A 20,597-nucleotide genomic window follows, 5' to 3' on the forward strand; every position below is an offset into this window, starting at 1 on the left:
ACATCTCGCTCCTGGCTGTGCCTTCTGAAGCTGCAGCAGCCATAGAGAGGTGCTTTTTCACCTGGCCTCAAGTTGCTACAGTGAGAGAGGACTGGGGTAGTTGTCTCTTCCTGGGGCACCCTGCATACTGAACCCCTCATCCCTAGCCCCACCATTTCATTTCCAAAACTCAGAAATTAATTGAGTTAAGGACCTGAGCAACGCAGGGTAAATCTTAGTAAACTATAGAAGACTTGATCTTAAACAGCTATAGTTAAAAATGAAGGATATAAAACAGTCAGCAAAGATGAAAATACCTACTGAAAAGTTACACATTCACTGGAGAATAAAACCAATGAAAAATAAAACCTATACTTTTTAGACACTTTGAATTTCAGTTTAGACTTGCCAAAACCTAAGCACATCAGTGTGCGCAAAGAAACACTTTTGTTAATTAACCATGTTCTAACATCTGTGTGTTGCTATGGGAGAGAACACACATTCTTTTGCCCTGTTCAGAATGTTCTTCATTATTTTACAGGCACAACGTCTGTGCAAACGATGTGGTCAGGCCTGGAGAGCTGCAACTCTTGAAGGATGGAAACTGTATCATGATCCGAATGTAAATGGAGGTACTGTACTTAGATTAAAATTTCTCTGAAGCAAACATAGAAGACCTAGGACTTTCTTCTTGTCTGGGTCTGTCTAAAGGAAACTGGGCTCTTAGCTGTCATTTTCAGGTCCTTTTATGTTTTGAAAACACTTTCACAGGTTTGGTACAGCAGAATCTTCTATGTCTTTAGATATGACAGCTTATGAATATTTTCAAATTAACCATTTTTAAAGAAAGTTGAAAGTGTTTCAACCAAATCCTGCTAATACATTAAAAATTACTTTATTGATATGCATGCACATATGTATGTAGTCAGTCAGGATACTGCCAAGGTGTCCTTACAGGTGTCTGGCTCTGTCAGTGATAGTAACCAAACAGCTGCTTGTGTGTGTGCTCAATGATGATGTGTGCTGTGTCGACTTGTGCACTTAATCTCCACAGCACACCCCAAGAGAGCCCCCAAAGACCACAAATCAGATAAGGATCGAAGGTGCCCAGCCGGGTTTATTGTTAAGTGAAGTACAGTCATAGTTGTCAGTAAAGTCTACTGAATCACTATGCATATGTAATTCATAACCATGGAATGATTCAATTAGTGGGACATTTCAACTGTCCCCTAGGTCATCCCAAAGACACCACTTTGTATATAAAGTACAAACAAGATACACATCACTCCTGATGTGTCAGGTTACCACCCTCTGATGCTACTTAGATACCACCCATCATCTTGCATCTTACGGTTTGATTAGATCATTTTTATCCATCATGCTGTCATTTTAGACCTTTTCCTGAGCCTGTCTATCTTTGGGGAGTGTGGGTACCAAAGTCTTTTTTTAATGAGCTGGTGTTGCCATGTGCTTTCAACTTATGACTAGTACCAATTACTGTTCTACACCTGGGCCTATTACCAATTAGTGTTTCATGCCAAGTTCTCTTAGCAGGGGCCTGCCTCTTGCCCACAGCTTAGCTTTGCTTCATGTTAACCATGTTTGTCTGTCTTTAGTGAGGCCTCAGTGCTCTAACCAGGGCTGTGCTACATGGGCTTATGTTTTAGGTCTTCATCTTACTACAACATATGCACTCCTACATTTTTTTAAAACTTACTAACTGGGGAAAAAATATGTAAGGTTTCCAGACAGTCCCCTCACTGCTGCTTTTAATCTTTCATCACATGCTTTTGTGCTGTCTAACTCAGGGGTGGGCAATAATTTTTGATGGGAGGGCCATTCCAAGATTTTGGAAAGTGGTCGAGGGCTGCACTTTTCCATGATATTAATGGAGGAGATGCAGGGTCTAGAATGGAGGTTGGATGCAGAAGGGAGCTTGGGGTAAAGGACTGGGGTGCAGGAGGGAGACGAGTCTGGGAGGGAGTTGAGATGAAGCAGGCGGTTGTGACCTAGGGCAGGGGATTGGAATGTAGGGTTTTGGGGTGTGACCTAGGGTAGGAGGTGTTTGTGGTCTGGAGATTGGGGTGCCAGATCTGGGACGGGCTATCAGTGTTAGAGGGGGACAGAGTTTGGGTATGTTGAGTTGGGGGGAGGCGGCGGCAGAGTTGGGTCAGGAAAGGGCTGGGGTGTCAGAAGCAGGCTGTGGCCAAGAGACTTACTTGCCAGCTGCCAAACTAGCCTGCCTGCCGAGCTTAAAATGTTTCCTAGCTAGCTTGCCTGCCTGGCCATGTGCTTCATGAATAACTGAACCCAGGAGGGGGGGCATGATTCTTCTTAGCTGCCTGTTATTCTAACAAGCAGCTCCCGTTGGCTGGTTTCTCCCAGTCACCCGCCAATGGGAATGAGCTGGGGGTGGGTGGCTCCTAAAACTTCCCCTGTCCCCTCCAGTTTTAAAACAGAAGCCGAGCTCTGCAGCCACATTCCTGCACAGCGTGCTGGGCTGTGGGGCCAGCTGGGGAACCTGCCTGGGGGCTCCCTGCTGCCTCCATGAGCCAGATCCAGCCCCTGGGCCGTATTTTGCCCAAGCCTGGTCTAACTTATCCCAGCTGTCCATGCAGTATGCCCCTGGATCTCACCAAAGCAGGACTCCAGCTCTTAACAAATTGATGATAAAGGTTTGGTGGTAAGAATTTCCCCTTTCTGGTTTAATGGTGATGATGTATAACAGGGGAATGGAGGAAAGGGAATGCTTTGAGCCACATGGAAAACTTTTAAGTTCCCTGCCTTCTCTTCTGTATGCTCAGTGCCTTGCAGAGTTGAACTCAGTATGACCCCAGCCCAGTGTAAAAATTAAGTACACGCTTAAGGTGCTTTGCTGAATTGGAGCCAGAGTGCCCAAGAACTTACAGGATTTGATCCTGCATCTGGATCTCTTGTCCCTCTTATTCTCCTCTGTCCCACCAGTGTAATGCCCCTATATATATTTCATCTTACCTACCCTGTAGTCTTCCCCTCACATATCCACTTTCCATGATGAGTGAGCACAACTCCGTATACCAGCTGGAGTCCTGCTTTGACATATTTCTTTTTAGTTGGGTATTCCTCAGTGCATGTCCGTCCCTACCTCTGGTTCAGCCCAGCACCTGGAGTAAAAAGGTCTGTTTATGTTCATTATGTTTTTGTTTAAGACCAAAACTGCAGCTAAACTTTTGAAGTACTGTAATTTTATAACATGTTTATAACACTTTGCAGACAAATAACCTGGACTGAGAAGTAGTACGCAGAATCTCATGAGTATCTCAATGTTAGGGGAAGTTCAAGAGGGCTTGAAAATTGTATTTAGAACATGGAGTGGTCTTCAGTCTCTGATTATACCTACATATCTGCGTGCAATTGAATCATGGTGTTGCTTGTGATTATAAGGGGAAGGGTTCACAGTGTGGGGGGGCTCTCTTGTGGTTGATGTCTTATGTTCTTAAAAGCCCATGCTTCAGTTCAGCTGTCTCCTGCAGAGCTCAGGAAGGGATTCTACCTCATTTGTATTCTTAGAAGGGTTTTTATCTCCCTCTTCTGAATTATCAGGGATGACCACAGCTGGAGATGGGACATAGGCTAGGGCTCTGAGATGGCACCAATCATTCCCTCAGTCAGATCCTTGACTGGCTAGCCCCAGCTCACATGCTTGGGGTCTAGCTTGATTGTCATAAGTTGGAAAAAAGGGGGAGAATTCTTTCCCAAGTCAGGTTGGAAGTGTCTGGGTGTGTGTATGGGGGGAGGGGTTTGCTTTCCTCTGACAAATGAGAATCACTTGCCAGTATTATATGGGTACATCTCATTTAATAATTTCCTTGCCACTGTAGGAACCTTGGACATGGGTGCACCTCAGTCCCTCCTATTCTTTGTCTGAGACACACACAGTAGTGTAGTCTTCTGTGGGCTGTAATACCTTGGTCCAGTTTCAGTTGTTGTTGTGTTTAGTGTGCGTGTAATGAGTGGTGTTGGTAGCCTGTGATGTATACTGGAAGTCAGACTAACAATCTGTTAGTTCCTTCTGGCCTTAAACTCTGATTCTATGAAACTTCAAATGCTTTTTAAATTACTCTTTGCATATAGGAACAGAGTTGGAACCAGTGGAAGGCAATCCATATAGATGCATTTGGAAAACCAGTTGTTGGCGAATGGCAGAAGATGTAAGAAATATTAAGTTGCTTGATATTGTTAATGAGTAAACCTTTTTTTCCATCAATTCAACTGATGCTGGCACTCACTTTTGCACAATTGAATGTACTACCCTGTGTGCTAATGGCTGAGGGATTTGTTCTCAATGATTCTGGGGGTTCTTAAAGGTGTAATATATTTGCATATCCTAATTAATCTGTGAAACTAGCACCATGATTGAGGCAAATGGCTTTGGAAACGTCTAAATAGGAGGAGACTTTATTTTAGGAATGAAAGTAAAACACTAGATATTAGCTAAGCCAAATAACAAGGATTGTTGACCTTCATTCTTCTTAGCATAAAATGATGCACCTGGGGATCAGGAAAAATCTTACCTTTGTCTATCTCAATATAGTATGCCTAATAGGCATTTTGAGGGTTGGAGGTACAAGTCCTTCCTTGAAACAGCTGGCCACTGGCAACTGTAAATTTGTGTGTGGCTAGTTTACCAACTATTCTTGGAAGCTGCAGAATTGATCCTGTTGTAATGGATTGGTGTCTAGTAAAAATTCATGTGATTAAGAGATTGAATATGAACTCAAATGGAGGTGATTTTTTAATGTATGTTTTAGGATCAGTTCAGCAGATACGAAAAAGCAATCTATGCAACACTCAGTGGAAACCTCAAACAGGTATGTGATGCTTCATATAACAAGTATTACAGGGGCAGTCCCCGGGTTATGTCAGTCTGACTTATGTCGGATCCCTAGTTACGAACGGGGCAAGGGGGGCCGGCGCAGCTACTGCGGGGTGCCTCCTCCACTGTCGCCGCCTCTCGCGGTGCGGGGGGCGCTTCCCCCCCAGCAGACCAGGGAGACACGGAGCTAGCGCCCGCCCCCCCCCCCCCCCCCCCCCCCCCCCCCGGGAGACGCAGAGCGGCTTTTCTTGCCGCGGAGGACGCTGGCGGCGGGACCGCCGAGACACGCCGCCACCGCCCGCGTCCTCCATGCCGAGAAAAGCTGCTCTGCGTCTCCCTGGTCTGCTGGGGGGGGGGGCGGGGGGCGCAGCTAGTGCGCCCCCCAGCAGACCAGGCTTTTCTCCGTGGCGAGAAAAGCCTGGTCTGCGGAGGGGGGGGGTGCACTAGCTGCACACCCCCCCCCCCCAGCAGACCAGGGAGACGCGGAGCTAGCGCCCCCTCCCAGCAGACCAGGCTTTTCTTGCCGTGGAGGACGCGGGCGGCGGGACCGCGGCGCGTCTCGGCGGTTCCGCCGCCCGCGTCCTCTGCGGCAAGTCACCAGCAGCTTGTCAGGTGGACTGCTTAAAGGTTCGGGGGCAGCCCACCATGCAGAATGTCCCACATGGTTCAATGCTTTTTATGGAGAGTTTTGAAATTGTGGAGTTTTGTTCTGAATAGGAACAAAATGTTTGAGAGCCCCTGTTGTTTAACCTTACTAAATAAATAAACACAATTAAAATCAAATAATCAAAAGGTTGGCTAACAAATCTGAAACCTCCTCCAGTAAAATTGCTTTTTAGCAGAAAGCTGGTTCATCCACTTTTTCAAGTAATTCCTGTACGAGAGAGCACATACTTAAAAAAAATATAAATGAATAAAATAACCGCGTTTTCCTTGTGCTTTTACCTCAGTACCTAATATGCTGTCAAAATCACAGAATCCATCCATAAGTATCTCTGTATGAAAACACACAAGAGAAATGGGCTTTCATTTTTGCATTAAAGTCATGTACATAGTTAATATGATCCTATATAAATTACTTTGCATCATCTCTTTACATTTGATGGATCCCTTTAAAAAAAAAAAAGGAAAGAAAGGAAAAAGAAAACTGGCAATTTGACACCTCTTTATACTTGGAGTTTGAAGGCGACAGTGGGGGAGGCACCCCGTACTAGCTGCTTCCCCCAGCAGACCAGGGAGACATGAAGCTAGCGACCCCACCTCCTCCTCCCCCCAGCAGACCAGGGAGACGCGGAGCAGCTTTTCTCAGCAGACACCTCAGCTTGAGAATAAAGGACTGAGGGAAGTGAGGTGTGGGAGAATAAAACTGAGCTCTGGAGAAATGTTTAGTTAGAGTTTTCCCCTACAATATGTACTAGTTCCGACTTACTTACAAATTCAACTTAAGAACAAACCTACAGTCCCTATCTTGTACGTAACCCGGGGACTGCCTGTACTTCTCTTGATAAAAATGCATTTCTCGTAGAAGAGAGCAGAATGCTAACTAGCTAGCATAATCACCTGTGTAATGTTGTTTGTAAAACCTAGTAAGTAAGAAAATAGTAAATGACACCATGATAGATACCTTTACATCGTTGTCATATCTAAAGCAAGCAGAGTAGAACTTTATAGCTGTCTGTGGCTTTTGTTAGCTAGCAAAAAACAAACAATCTGTCAGTAGGAACAATCTTGATCTTCCTGTTTTAGTCGGTCCAAATTTCTAGTATTGCCTCGGTCTTCACTCTTTGTATAATAGAGCAGGGATGTTCAATAAAATTGAAAAGCATGAAATTTAAAACTGATAACTACACTGTTAAAAAGTTTCTCCTTTTTATGTGGAACTCACTGCCCTGCTGATGCCAAGAAGTTAGCATGATTCAGAAAAGGATTGTGCATAAAGGCTGGGATTTTTAAATGAGCCTGGGGGATTTAGTGTATAAATTCCCCTGACTATCTGATTTGGGTACCTTGTTCCTTTAGGTCCTTTTGAAAATCTGTGTAATATAGATTTAGAACTTCCAGAGGTAGAATTCTAAGGATTAAAAAGCTAAATCTGTTTTTTTTTTTTTTTTTTTTTTTTTTGTGTTTTTTTTTTTTTTTTTAAATCTTTCAAAATGTAATGTTTCTGGGCATAATAAAACCAACATGTAACTTAATGGGGTAGGTTATTGCACAATATCTTGTGCCTTGATCTGAAGCACGGGAAGTCATTATTCGAGACAGATTACTGAATGTATATGGACCGTAGATTGGATTCCATAGGGCTTTTGCATCATCTGATATTTCTTCAGATCTGTTAATGCAAACTTTTTTGCATTTTTTGCAAGCTTCTCCCCGTTTGTGATACCTGGGAAGATACAGTCTGGGCATGTTTCCGAGTCATGGTGGATACACTTGTAGAGCAGGAAATACATACATCAGTAATGACCACAGAGGAACTGGAAGAGCTCCCTAGAGAATATTTAGAAACAAAGTAAGTGTTTAGTACTATTGTGCACTTTGACTGCATAATAGTCACCGGTGATCTGCAGTCATTCACATTAATTGTTTCTGTACCTTCATTTTTCTCCTATTTTAAAGCTGGACTTTAGAAAAAGTTTTTGAAGAACTCCAGGCTACAGACAAAAAGGTAAATACTTCATACAGAATTTCCATTCAATATTTGTGTGTGGGGGGGGGGGGGGGGGTCTTCCTGGGAACTGCTTTTTAATCAAATATTTAACAGGATGACCTCAAATATGCACAGGGACTGAAAAAATCAATGGCAAACTTTTTTTAAAGACATTTGACTTTAATTTCCTTCTGAAAGATTCTGTTATAGATTTCAAAGCATTTTATTGCCCTCATAGTGGATTTTTTTAATGCAAATTAAGTAAGTTACAAATTCTTTCCCTGTCCGACACACCCAGCCTCTTTGACAATGAAAGGAATACAAGCAACCTGAAAGCCTGACACATTCAAAAAATGCAGTGTACTTGATCCCAACATCCTCAAGATGTTCCTTCAAGAGGTTTTAGCTTTGGTATACTATGCAAAGTATGAATTTGAACAATGTAAGATTTTATTCAAATAAGTAGGTCATATTAATTCTACCTTTTAATATCCAGGGTATATATTACATATTTTGTTCAAGAATAGACTGAAGACCTATTTATTTTCCTTTGTTAAATATTTATTTGGACATGTTAACATTGTGTATACAAATGGAGTTTATAGTAATGTTGCTAATTTAAAGGCTAAAATACAGATAAATATGATTTAACAAGCATCCCCTCACATATACATGTACACCCTCTACCTAGTTATCCCCATAATGTCAAATTCTTGTTTTAAGACTTTTACAATTGCATCTCTAGTGTGTTCCATGCATTAATTACTCAAGGCACACAGGCTTTTCTTTGTGTGTCTTTGTGCTTCATTTTCTTGTCTGTCACTCCAGTCATTTTGTGAATTCTATGTTCTGTTACCTTGAGAATTGTATACATCTCCATCATGCTCTTTTATTCTCTCAAGAACGCAAATGAAGGGGGTTTTTTCCACTAAAAGCATTAATTTCTTAGGTGTCCTTTTCTTCCCCTCCCCTAATTCTTCCATACTGCTTCTTGCTATGTGGCACCCATGGTATCTGATAGAGTATATACCTTGAGTACTGCTCTTTGCACAATACCCTATTCTCAGCATAGTTATTTGATTCAGGCTGGCCCTCATCAGAGAGGTACTCTATTCTTTTAAGGTTATGGTGCTGATGGTTTTCATAGGAAATGTGAATTGTTTTTCAGAGAGTTTTAGAGGAGAATCAAGAACACTATCATGTGATTCAGAAGTTCATTATTTTAGGAGATGTGGATGGTAAGTTTTGTCTTGTGACTTTTTCAAAGGTCAAGTCATTTTATTTAATGTTAATTTTATGGGAATTTATAAGTTAAAATGTTTTTTCTAACTCCTAACCATGCAAACTCAATCTGAAATCAGGCTGATTTCATTACGGATTATGTGATGCCAACAAAAAAGTTTCTATAACCAGAACTTTAGCGCTGCCTCCTTGACTAGTATTGACTTCAACAGTCCTAGCAGAAAAGTAAAAAGTAATCAAATGTAATTTATTAAGAAAAGCCTGCAGATGCATCAGAATACATCTGGGAAGAAAACTGGTGAAATAAAATGTTGTCATTATTCAGAGTGGAGCAGCTTGAGAGCTATGATTTAGTACAATTGATATAGTCTTGATAGAACATTCTAGCTGTCGTGCTTATTTTTCTGCTGTATTTTACAAATACATTGTTTTGAAAGTATTTCTCAGCTGTTGTCTTCTCCCCTTGCTGTAAAGCTAATATGGACGTGTATTTGTGGCTACAGGTTTGATGGATGAATTTAACAAATGGCTTTCCAAAGACAGAAGTGTGCTCCCCGGGCACCTCCTTCGGTTCATGACGCATCTTATTTTGTTTTTCCGCACTCTGGGACTGCAGACAAAAGTAAATTTAATTTGTTTTATTCTGCCTCTTGCCATACAACCTATGCTCATGAATTAAAATATATTATAAACACACACACAAAAATATAACTTACAAATTATGGCAAATTGCTACTAAGTTGCCTGGCAGTGACTTGTATAAATCGACTAGTTGTTAATCCTAGAATCCCAAAGTAACAAAACAAGTAAAGCAGTACAGAAAGACAGCCAAATACCAAATAAAATTAACACATCTTATGGTGCTTGCCAAAGTTTTATCCATGGAGAACAAATGCCAATCATAGGAGCCATTTACTGATCAAGATCCTACTGCCAAACTCACAGTTCTAGGTGTTAGCATCATGAGCATCTCAGCTATGAGTATAAGGCAAGAAGAGGTGTCTCGGATAAAACCCTGATAGTCTGATACCTGGCTAGTATGATGACTGACAGCTGGAGTTGAACCTGATGCTGTGGATGTATAAGAGTCTGCTTAACAGTAAGCTGCTTCTTTCTGCACCAGGTGACACTTTCACGTATTCTTCAGGCATAGCCCTAAGTATAGCACATCTGTCACCTAGCCTCTAGGTGACAAAAATGTGAACTGACTAAGAAAAAAGCAGTTCTATCCTCTAGGATCATAGAAATGTAGAGCTGGGAGGGACTGTCATCCAGAACAGATCCTTATTTTGAGGCAGGAACAAGTAAACATAGATAACATAGCTTGTCCATCCTGTTCTTAAAAATCTCCAGTGATGGGTGTAGTAAGATAAAGGCCTGAAACAAAAGCCCATGTAGCACAGACCTGATTTGAGGTCTAGCTAACAATGGACTAAACTTGACTAATACAAGCTTAGCTTTGCTTTATAAGGGGCAGTCCCCTTTTTACCGAACTTGGCATGAACAGGGTTGAGAATGCAAAACACTAATTGGTGATAGGCCCAGGGATAAAACAGTAATTGGTACTGGTCATAAGTTGAAAGCACATGGTACCACCGTTCATTTAAAAAAGACCCTGGTACCCAAACTCCCCACAGATACAGACTCAGGTGTAGGAAAGAGTATAAAATGACAGCATGATGGAGAGATGATATAACCAAGCCATGAGTTATAGTAGGATGATGGGTGGTATCTAAGTAGTGTTGGAGCATGGCAACTTGACACATCAGGAATGATGTGTAACTTGTTTATACCTGTACATAAAGTGGTGTCTTGGGGAAGGAGGAGGAATGGTCTTTGTCCAGCCAGGGGGCAGTGGGAGTCTCCCACTGGTTGAGCTGAGTCCATTGTTACAGGTACATAAATGTAGTGATTCAATAGAGTCTAACGACTATTACTGTACTTCACTTAACAATAAAGCTGGCTGGGCACCTTCGGTCCTTATCTGATTTGTGGTCTTTGGGGGCTCTCTTGGGGTTGCTGTGCAGACTAATTGTGTAAGTCAGCACGGCACATATCATGAGCACACATGCAAAGCAGCCTTCTGGTTATCCTCATCAACAGAGCCAGATGCCTGTCAGGACATCACGACAGTAAATCCTAATTTACTACATCAGTGACCGTACTACAATGGGGAATCCCTTGAATGCCTAATCTACAATTGAACTACACTTATAGTTAGGAAGTTTTTCCCAGTACGTAACCTAAATCTCCCTTGTTGCAGAGTTAGGCCCCCCACCCCTTTTTTGTTGTCCTATCTTCAGTGGACATAGACAGTCACAGATTATAAAAAAAAAAATGAATTACTTCTGCCTACAAATGTAGAACCACAGTCTGCAAACTATTTTGGCAAAAGACAGCTAATTAGCCTTATTAATGGATGTAGGTGTCAATCAATCCCATTCTTCTAAATGTTTTCGTATGGTTATAATTATCCCTTTCATCTTGTCAGGATTTCAGCCAAAGCCAGTTTGCTTTCAAGCTAAGGGTTTCTCAGCCAGTGATACCTGGAACACTCTTCAGCCATATCTGAGATATGATAGGCAGGAGAATGAGCAGAACATGTTGATGCAAAAAATATATTGCCAGGGACAGAAGTAGCCTGTTCCTTCAATTTGTGGTTATGTGGACAACAAATATTTTCACTAGCCCAGGAACTATATGGTGTAATGGCTGAGCACTAAAATCCCCAGAGCATTTTCAAAACTTCACTGGAACCAGCAGCTTCCAAGAATAGACCATGGAAATGGGTCCAACATGTGCACTGAATAAACTATTGAAGCTGTGATATTCATCTAGCTCTGTCTGATCTAACCATGGCAATCTTATGAGTGCAATGGAACAAAATAGCCAAAAGAGATGCATAATTGTTTTAGCTATGATATTTTACATATTCAAATCTATTTTTCCCATTAAGGAGGAAGTCTCTGTTGAAATCTTGAAGTCCTACATTCAGGTAAGCTTTTAAAAATATAAGGTTTCTTTTCTGCTCCACTCTGGTGGGAGGTGGGGGAATAAAAAGACACTTTGAAGTTACCATAGTACATTTTAATGCAATGAATGGAAGCGCTTCAGGAGAGCTAAGAAAAGTATTAATTGATGCATCCTACTGGATGCATAGGAACTGACTTGCACATATCGGAGCTTATCTTAGCAATGTCTATGAGAACCAATTTGACAGATTCCTGCCTGTAAACCAAGATTTCGCAGAATCTTGATAAATCTTGTTTTTTAGAAATTTGTGTTCAGCATTCTGATAGTCGTCATGATGGCGTGTGTGTGTGTGTGTGTTTGTTTCTATATGTAAAAATATAAATAGGGAATATAGCATGGGTTCTGTACAGAAACATATTAATTACAATTTTATTTAATACTTATTTGTATTCTGTAGCGGTTGATAAGTGAGAAACATACAGATCTAATAGCATTTTATGTCAGCCACTTGCCTCAGGAACTGGCTGTTGCTCAGTACGCTGTATTTTTGGAAGATGTCACTGAAACTGAGCAACGTCACCACTGCCTGGAACTAGCAAAGGAAGCAGGTGAGAAGCTGCTGTTAGTCTTATAAAGCCTTTTCTGCCTGCAATGTTACCTTTGAGAAACATTAGTTTCATTATTGCTAATTCCAGCTACACAAATGTTTTTACTATTTTTGGTTACATGACATTTACTTTTTTGTGAACTGTTACATTTTTAATACTGACCTGTTTCAGGAAGATCAGTGTATCTTTAAAACTGTTTTCTGGAACTGGAATTTTCTTTCTATATTAATCTATTAACATGCAGCCACTTCCGAACCGCCAGGCAGGAAATAAATGCCATGTTATCTGTCTCTGAGCTTTGTATCCTTATTTTTGCAATGAGTTGGCCAGGGCTTTCCAGATTCCTACCCATGCTTGAATTAAATAACATGTAGTGGAGACTCTTGTCATACCCATGTAGTGACTTAAGATTTGTCAGAGCTGTTACGCTCACTGTCCTCCTCCCCTCCTTACAGTGCTGCTTTGTGCTCGTCCATTGTGATTGTAAAAGTAACTTAATACCTTTCCCAATAACGAACTTCAACTAAATGGCCAGCTTTGCTTCTTGCCTGAGTGGGTCCCTTCTGTCACATTCAAATTTGACTCTTGTTCTTGGGAAAAGCCTTTACTATGGGGCTGTCTAACCTGTTGGTCAGTGCAGCTTCTGTCCCTTCTGCCTCCCTTTTTGTTTCTTCTAAAACAGTGCATTTAGAAAGCAAGACAATATGGTAATAAGTATATTTTCTGTATATTCATAATTGGAATGGTGTCTGTTTTGTTTAGCATGTTTTATTCATCTTCCAGAGATCACTTAGCTAAGATAACCTCTTTTCTCAAACGAGTTACTGATATGAAAGCCCTGCTACAATGTTTCCTTAATCTTTAGACCTTGTTAAATTGGTTGTCTCCTTTACTCCAGGATTCTGGGAATAGGTGGGTCTTAAAATATATGCCATTGTATCAGTCCTAGTACACAGACTGGAAAGTATACTTAAACTTCAGTTGTTTTACTGTCCCTTCCTACTGCTCATGATTTTTTTTCTTTAAAAACTCAAATATTATTCTTGATGATGGTGAGTTTCACATTTCAGAATTATGTGGATCAGCCTTGCAGTGAACACAGTAATATAAGAATGATTAATCCTAAAATAAAATGATCAATAAACTTCCTATAAAAATCCTCTATTTTCCCATCTGATTACATATTGGTACATAATTTTATCTTCAACTTAGGTCTGGATGTTGCAACCATAACAAAATCTGTTGTTGAAAACATCCGCAAGAAAGATACTGGCGAGTTCACTCACCATGACCTTGCACTAGATACTGGCACAACAGAGGTAAATGACTATGTACAGATTCCAGTGTGCAGTATTCAGGAATTAGATTCTCTTTCCAATAGCATCTGTATTTCTGTTTTCAAGCAAATACAGAAAGCATATTAAAGAGAGTGACGTTTACCTTGGGAGTTGGGAGGTGGGCAAAAAGGTGAAAAAAGTGAATTCATATTATGGATTTGGTCTTTGTATCTCTTGCTCTTTCGTGACTACTGTATATTAGATGTACCTACTCTTCAGACAGTAAATAGTAAGTGGAGATGAAGTTGCTAACATACTTCTGGCAAGGATGTGAATGTGGTGAAGAACAGGATGATGTAACTAACTTATACATTTGGAAAACTAAATCTTCACCCTTGTGCATTTATTCTGTCCGTTTTCTCCATCTCATGAACAAGTTTTTGATCTGACCAACACTTTAGCACATGACTGACTGGCATAGCTAAATTAAGGTGAAAAATGAAAACTTGGGTTATGCTCTTAGGTTCCTTGTTAACATCACTCAACAGCAGCTAAACAGTACTTTGGTGACCATGATATTGTAGTTAACCCTGAACATTATTTCCCGAAGTATGGTATGTGAAGCAACTGGCCAAGTAAAGCTGGAGACACCATTTTGCAAATATGTAGTAGTTCAATCTGTCCAGCAACCTGTTAACTTTTTAAAGTAGAGGACAAGGTTTTGAAGAACAAATCAGCAGCTTGTCCAGTGGATAGTAATTATCTGAAGTTTTGACTGGAATACATTTTGATAGAACTAGGCTACCAAAGTATTTTTCTCAAATTTTTGGTAGTAAAACTGTGGCTAAAGCAGTCTACCATAAATGTCTTAGAATGCTGTGTGGAGACATCTCGGTAGGACACTAATTACATACACTGGGTTCTGGCCATTAAATATGTATGTAACATTTTGCTGTTTCCCTGAAAAAGATCTTAAGACTAATAAATGTGCTTTTACAGGAAGATCGCTTGAAGATTGATGTGATTGACTGGCTGGTATTTGATCCTGCACAGAGGGCTGAAGCACTTAAGCAAAGCAATGCTATAATGAGGAAGTTCTTGGGTACTATCACTTTACAGATTGTATTTCTTACAGATTTAAATATGCTGTTCATGGTATCATTGACAATCTTGGCAATCTAAAAACATTAGATTTGGGCTAAAATCATATATTTCATTAATGAGCATGACTAAACCAGTGAAGAGTGCCAAGTATTCTCCATTTTGAAGTTATAACAAAATTGTATCATAACAAGTTTCACCAGCATTAACCAATTTTGTAATAACATTGTAAGTACTGAAACTTTAAATCATTTTATCACAGCGTCCAAGAAACATGAAGCAGCAAAAGATGTGTTTGTGAAGATTCCACAAGATTCCATAGCAGAAATATATAATCAGTGGGAGGAACAAGGAATGGATAGTTCACTTCCAGCTGAAGATGACAATGCTATAAGAGAACATTTATGTATCAGAGCATACCTGGTAAGAATCAAATGCATTAAATGTTGACTACTTGAAATCACTTGTAACTCATTTTTGTGTCTTGCATTAGGATTGGAAATGGCTTTAGAGATATGCTTATTTGAGGGAAAATATCCTATCCTGTTGTGTGCACTGTAGTTGAAATGGTACATAGTGGTGGTATGTTTGCTTTGAACCATTGACAAATGTTGATTCTGGAGTACCTTTCGAGAAGCAAGACAAGCCAATTTTTTCTATTATAAAAGCATAACTAGATCAATGTAACTGAACAATTCAAAGATAAAAGTCTGAGTATCAGTCTTTAATAACACATGGGTCTTTTTCAATGCAATTTAGGAAGCCCATGAAACATTCAATGAGTGGTTTAAACACATGAACTCCGCTCCACAGAAGCCTACTTTGCTGCCACAAGCAAGCTTCACTGAGAAAGTGGCCCATGAACATAAAGAGAAGAAGTATGAGGTATACAGAATGCATAGATGTTAGTCTCAAAGTTTGTTGAGAAAGTATTTTGAAATGAGAAATTACCACACAAATGCTCTACATTCTAATAGTCCCTGTTTTGGAGGGACAGTCCACTTTTAATACAATAGAAATGTACTAGTTCATAATCTATTTTGTGAATTATTGAATTTTGACTACTGAAAATAAATTTTTTAAAAATAGCAAGGCTACTGCTTTACAAAGTGCTCAAATATTTTATAACTGTTTTAATCTTTATTAGGAAGAACTATATATATACTAGTAAATACTCTGTTGTATAATTTTGTAAAAATATTCAATCTTAGTAATATGAGGACATTCTGCTAATCGATCTTCACCGGGAAGTGAAAGAATATGCTGTTTTGTTTGGTGATCTATTGCATTTTACTGCCCTCTTATAAAAGATGTTGCAAGCTTTATTCTCACCAAAAGATCCTCCTTATAGACTTCAGATGTTGGCAGGTACTAAACATATTGTAGGTAGTTTCATTGAAAAATTAAATCTTGTTCTAGAGATACTGTAAAATAAGTTGTCATAATATAGGTTTAAACTCTGTGGTCTGGCAACATCTGTGATCCAGCAGGCCGGTAGCCTTGGAGGCTGGGTGTGAAGCCTGGTCACCAAAACCAGGAGCACAGCTGCTATGGGCCAGTGGCTTGGAAGGAAGGGAGAACCCTGATCTTCCTTGGTCTGGCAAATTCCCTTGTTTAGAACTGGTCAGGTCCCAAAGGTGATGAACCAGAGATGTCCAACCTGTATTATCATCTTCCTTTAATGGCTACATCTGCTTTGAAACTATCTGTTTAACTCTATGTAGGTAAATAAGTGTGTATGACAATATCTGTTAATAGCTGGCATTTCAGCCAGCAACTAAAATTTAAGATTATTTTTTTATTTAGAATTAGATTTTAAAATCTCAGTTCTGTTAAAATAGGACTTATACATTCTGTTTACTCTGTTTTTCTCCTTTAGATGGATTATGGTATTTGGAAAGGTCTCTTGGATGCTGTAACAGCTGATGTGAAAGAGAAAATGTACAATGTCTTGCTATTTGTTGATGGAGGATGGATGGTTGATGTCAGAGAGGTAAAATGCACTTTTGTACCCTGGAATAGGCCTCCAAAAAGCTGTTTCTACCCAACAATAGGGGAGTTCCTAGTTCTACTTTTCTTTGATGATCCGTTACAGTTCACTCTGGTGATTTGACTGTCACCATGAATGGATTTTTCCCATGGGTGAGATTATATGAGAATTGCCGTACCCAATCAAACCAGCGGTGATCTGTCAGAGATAGGACTCTAGTATAGTTTAGTGCCAGATGAGAAGATATAAAAAACCATGTAAGACTAGTGTCTGACTTCTGCTTGGCTTGAGATCAGAATATGAATTTGCAGGACAAATCTGCCTGAAACGTTTACACAGTGCATTTAGTATGGTTGGAAAACGTGAACTGCTGTAACTGGACACAGGCAAAATGGTTGCCAACTGCTTTAGTCCACAATCTGACCACACATGGGGGGGGGGGGGGGGAAATACCCTGATTATTAAAACTAATTTCCTTTTCGTTTTCTTCAAAACTCGTAAATGTTACAGCTGCTTCCAGTCTATTTAGCTGCATGATCTTTTCCCTCTGACTGTTAGGGTACGTCTAGACTACATGCCTCTGTCGCCAGAGTCATGTAGATTAGGCTACCAGACATAGGGAAATGAAGCAGCGATTTAAATAATCGCCGCTTCATTTAAATTTACATGGCTGCCGCGCTGAGCCGACAAACAGCTGATCAGCTGTTTGTCGGCTCAGCGTGATAGTCTGGACGCGCGGGTGTCGACATCAAAGGTATTTGTCGACCACCCAGATAAACCTCCTGGGATGAGGTTTATCTGGGTGGTCGACAAATACCTTTGATGTCGACACCCACACGTCCAAACTATCGCACTGAGCCGACAAACAGCTGATCAGCTGTTTGTCGGCTCAGCACGGCAGCCATGTAAATTTAAATGAAGCGGCGATTATTTAAATCGCTGCTTCATTTCCCTATGTCTGGTAGCCTAATCTACATGCCTCTGGCGACAGAGGCATGTAGTCTAGACGTACCCTTAGAATTGAGCTGAAGTACTGTTATTTTGTGGACAATATAATAAAACCTAGTAAAGGAATATTCTTGCAACTAATACATGCTTTTCTATTATAAGGATGCTGAAGATGACCCTGAACGAACACATCAGATGATCTTGCTGCGAAAACTGTGCCTACCTATGATTTGCTTTCTCCTTCATACAGTTTTACACAGCACCAGACAGTACCAGGAGTGCCTGAGACTAGCTGATGTGGTTGCTTCAGAGCGACACAAACTCTACGTGGTGAGTGACTGAGCTAGACTTCAAAATCATTAGATTAAAAATGCAAATCAATAAAAGAAATGAACAATTAAGTTTAAAATTACAGTGTTTGTAAATGAAGTCAAGAAGTTAGTTAGAAAAGCAAACACTGGGTCGCCTGTTTAATCCTGTTAGTTGCAGCAGCAAAGGATTTCCTGACCGTTATACTTTTATGCTGATTTGAGATTAGTATTTAACTTCAGTTTTTTGGTATGTTTCCTTTCAAAATTGATAAAGGCCAGGCGAATCACACTAAGAAATTCTATATATGAATATTTCTTTCTTCTGAATGGTTTCATTGTGGTTTTGGTATTGATTGATTGATTGATTGCCCTGTCATTACATTTCATTGCTGGTACAGATCTTGCTGATACAGTCTACCAGAGCTTTTAAAACTATATTTTCTTTGTTTTGAGTCCTTACGACTCGGAAAATAAATTTCTCTCCAGCACAAGTGGTATTAACTTTGAAGCCTGTGTTAGTATTGCCTATTTTTCTAATGAGAACATCAAGCTGTTCTAGGTTAGTGGGTGGGTTTTGAGGTTGGTTGGTTAGTTGTGTGCTGTCAGTCTTTTTCAATCTAACTCCAGATCATGGAGTTCTTTATTCTAACCTATTTGTAGATCAAGTGTCGAGTAGCGTACTAAACCACTGTTTATTTGCAAATCTGTCTCATCTGTAAAGAGGACATGATTTCTTGTATATATCTTTCACTTTCAGGTGTTTTCTAAAGAAGAACTCAGAAAGCTCTTACAGAAGCTGAGGGAGTCTTCTCTAATGCTTTTGGACCAGGGTCTTGATCCTCTGGGTTATGAAATTCAATCGTAGCTCCACCATTCTAGGTATTGATAGGAACTTTTGAATGGCATTATGAAAGAGAAGTCATAAATCCTGTTTTGTTTGAAAAGTACATAAATGTTGGTTTGTAATATCTTTTTGTAGAATTAAACTCAGATTTAATATTTGTATTTAAAAATGCTGACTAAACACTTGATGTAAACTGATATACAGTCTTTCTTTAATGTTTTTTCCAATAAAATTATTTTGCAAGTAGAAAGCCTGTTTGTTGATTCCAGCCTAAAAATGTACATTAGGGCCCCAATCCTGTCCCAGGTATGTGAACAGACTCCTGCACTTGCTTAATCAGGCAAATTCCACAAGAGCCACTTGCAGACTGGAACAGTCCACCACCAGCAGATTAATGTTCAGAAGCCACAATCCCTCCATTGAGGAAAAAGGCCATGCTGGTTATAAAACTGACGTAGTTTAGAAAGGACGTGAAACCCCAGCTATAAACATAGTACATGTATAAAACAAATGGAATAATGAAGAAATTGATGGTAATGGATATAAATCAAAAACCAGGAATTGTAGAAAATCGATAGAGAAGCAAAGGAGCACAAGGAGAAATCTATGTCCAGCAGAACTAAGGACAGTAAGGAGTTTTTTAAATACCTTGGAAACAAAAAGTACAGGCAGTCCCCGAGTTACGCGGATCTGACTTACGTCGGATCCGCAGTTACGAACGGGGATTTTCTCGCCCCGGAGGACTGGAGCGGCGGGACGCCTGGTCCCGCCGCCCGCCTCCTCTGAGGTGAGAAAAGCTGCTCCCCGTCTCCCTGGTCTGCTGGGGGAGCCAGCAGACCAGGGAGACAGGGAGCAAAGCAGCGGAGGACCCAGGCCGGACCTGCGGTGCTGATCTGGAAGCGCTGCGGTCCGGCCCGGGTCCTCTGCCGCTTTGCTCCGTGTCTCCCTGGTCTGCTGGGGGGGGACGCAGCTAGAGCCGCCCCCCCCCCCCCCCCCTCCCCCCCCCCAAGCATACCAGGGAGACATGGAGCAAAGCCCGGGCCTGTGGTAGAGCAGGTGGGGCGCTGCCGGTTGGTCCCGCAGCACCGCTCCTTGGTGCTACTGAATCAACCCGGCAGTACCCCAGCTGCTCTGCCCCAGGAGTCCTGATTCAGCTGCTGCTGATCAGTTTCAGTAGCGGCTGAATCAGGACGCCTGGGGCAGAGCAGCTGGGGTGCTGCTGGGTTGGTCCAGTAGCGCCGAGGAGCGGCCGCGCTACTGGACTAACCCAGCAGCACCTGAGCTGCTCTGCCCCAGGCATCCCCAAGTCAGCTGCTGCTGAAACTGACCAGCGGCTGACTACAGGAAGCCCGAGGCAGAGTTGCTCTGCCCCAGGCTTCCTGGAATCAGCTGCTGATCAGTTTCAGCAGCAGCTGACTTGGGGACGCCTGGGGTTCTTAAGTTGAATCTGTATGTAAGTCGGAACTGGTGTCCAGATTCAGCCGCTGTTGAAACTGATCAGTTTCAGCAGCGGCTGAATCTGGATGCCAGTTCCGACTTACATACAGATTCAACTTAAGAACAAACCTACAGTCCCTATCTTGTACGTAACCCGGGGACTGCCTGTATCTCAACTAATGGTACTTGTCCATTATTAGACAGAAAAGGTAGAATTATCAGTAATGATGTAGAATGGGCAGAAGTATTCAATAAATATTTCTGTTCTGCATTTGGGGATAAGATAGCTCATCATATGGTCATAACTTTCTGTTCCACTAGTCTCTGGAGAATATTAAACTGTCAAGTTAAACATTATTAAATCAGCAGGTCCAGATAAATT

The 20,597-nt window shown here is 40.9% G+C and overlaps 1 protein-coding gene across 6 annotated transcripts in view; it reads left to right on the top strand.

The window, feature by feature from the left end:
* The window catches only part of NUP107 (nucleoporin 107), a 45,883-nt gene extending 26,855 nt beyond the window's left edge, over positions 1 to 19,028 (top strand). For all 6 annotated transcript variants that reach the window (XM_075931457.2, XM_006121584.5, XM_089779772.1 and 3 more), the window contains 16 exons: positions 521 to 611; positions 4,093 to 4,169; positions 4,770 to 4,829; positions 7,201 to 7,346; positions 7,454 to 7,502; positions 8,653 to 8,722; positions 9,230 to 9,348; positions 11,683 to 11,721; positions 12,157 to 12,307; positions 13,520 to 13,626; positions 14,584 to 14,686; positions 14,948 to 15,108; positions 15,445 to 15,570; positions 16,565 to 16,678; positions 17,786 to 17,953; positions 18,692 to 19,028. In XM_075931457.2, coding sequence (XP_075787572.2) covers positions 521 to 611; positions 4,093 to 4,169; positions 4,770 to 4,829; positions 7,201 to 7,346; positions 7,454 to 7,502; positions 8,653 to 8,722; positions 9,230 to 9,348; positions 11,683 to 11,721; positions 12,157 to 12,307; positions 13,520 to 13,626; positions 14,584 to 14,686; positions 14,948 to 15,108; positions 15,445 to 15,570; positions 16,565 to 16,678; positions 17,786 to 17,953; positions 18,692 to 18,799 — 1,689 coding nt within the window. In that variant the 3' untranslated portion in view covers positions 18,800 to 19,028. The remainder of the gene's footprint in view (positions 1 to 520; positions 612 to 4,092; positions 4,170 to 4,769; positions 4,830 to 7,200; positions 7,347 to 7,453; positions 7,503 to 8,652; positions 8,723 to 9,229; positions 9,349 to 11,682; positions 11,722 to 12,156; positions 12,308 to 13,519; positions 13,627 to 14,583; positions 14,687 to 14,947; positions 15,109 to 15,444; positions 15,571 to 16,564; positions 16,679 to 17,785; positions 17,954 to 18,691) is intronic.
* Positions 19,029 to 20,597: the final 1,569 nt, after the last annotated feature.

This window comes from Pelodiscus sinensis, chromosome 1 (assembly GCF_052426305.1).
Source record: "Pelodiscus sinensis isolate ZL-2025 chromosome 1, ASM5242630v1, whole genome shotgun sequence".
Classification (NCBI taxonomy): Eukaryota; Metazoa; Chordata; order Testudines; family Trionychidae; genus Pelodiscus; species Pelodiscus sinensis.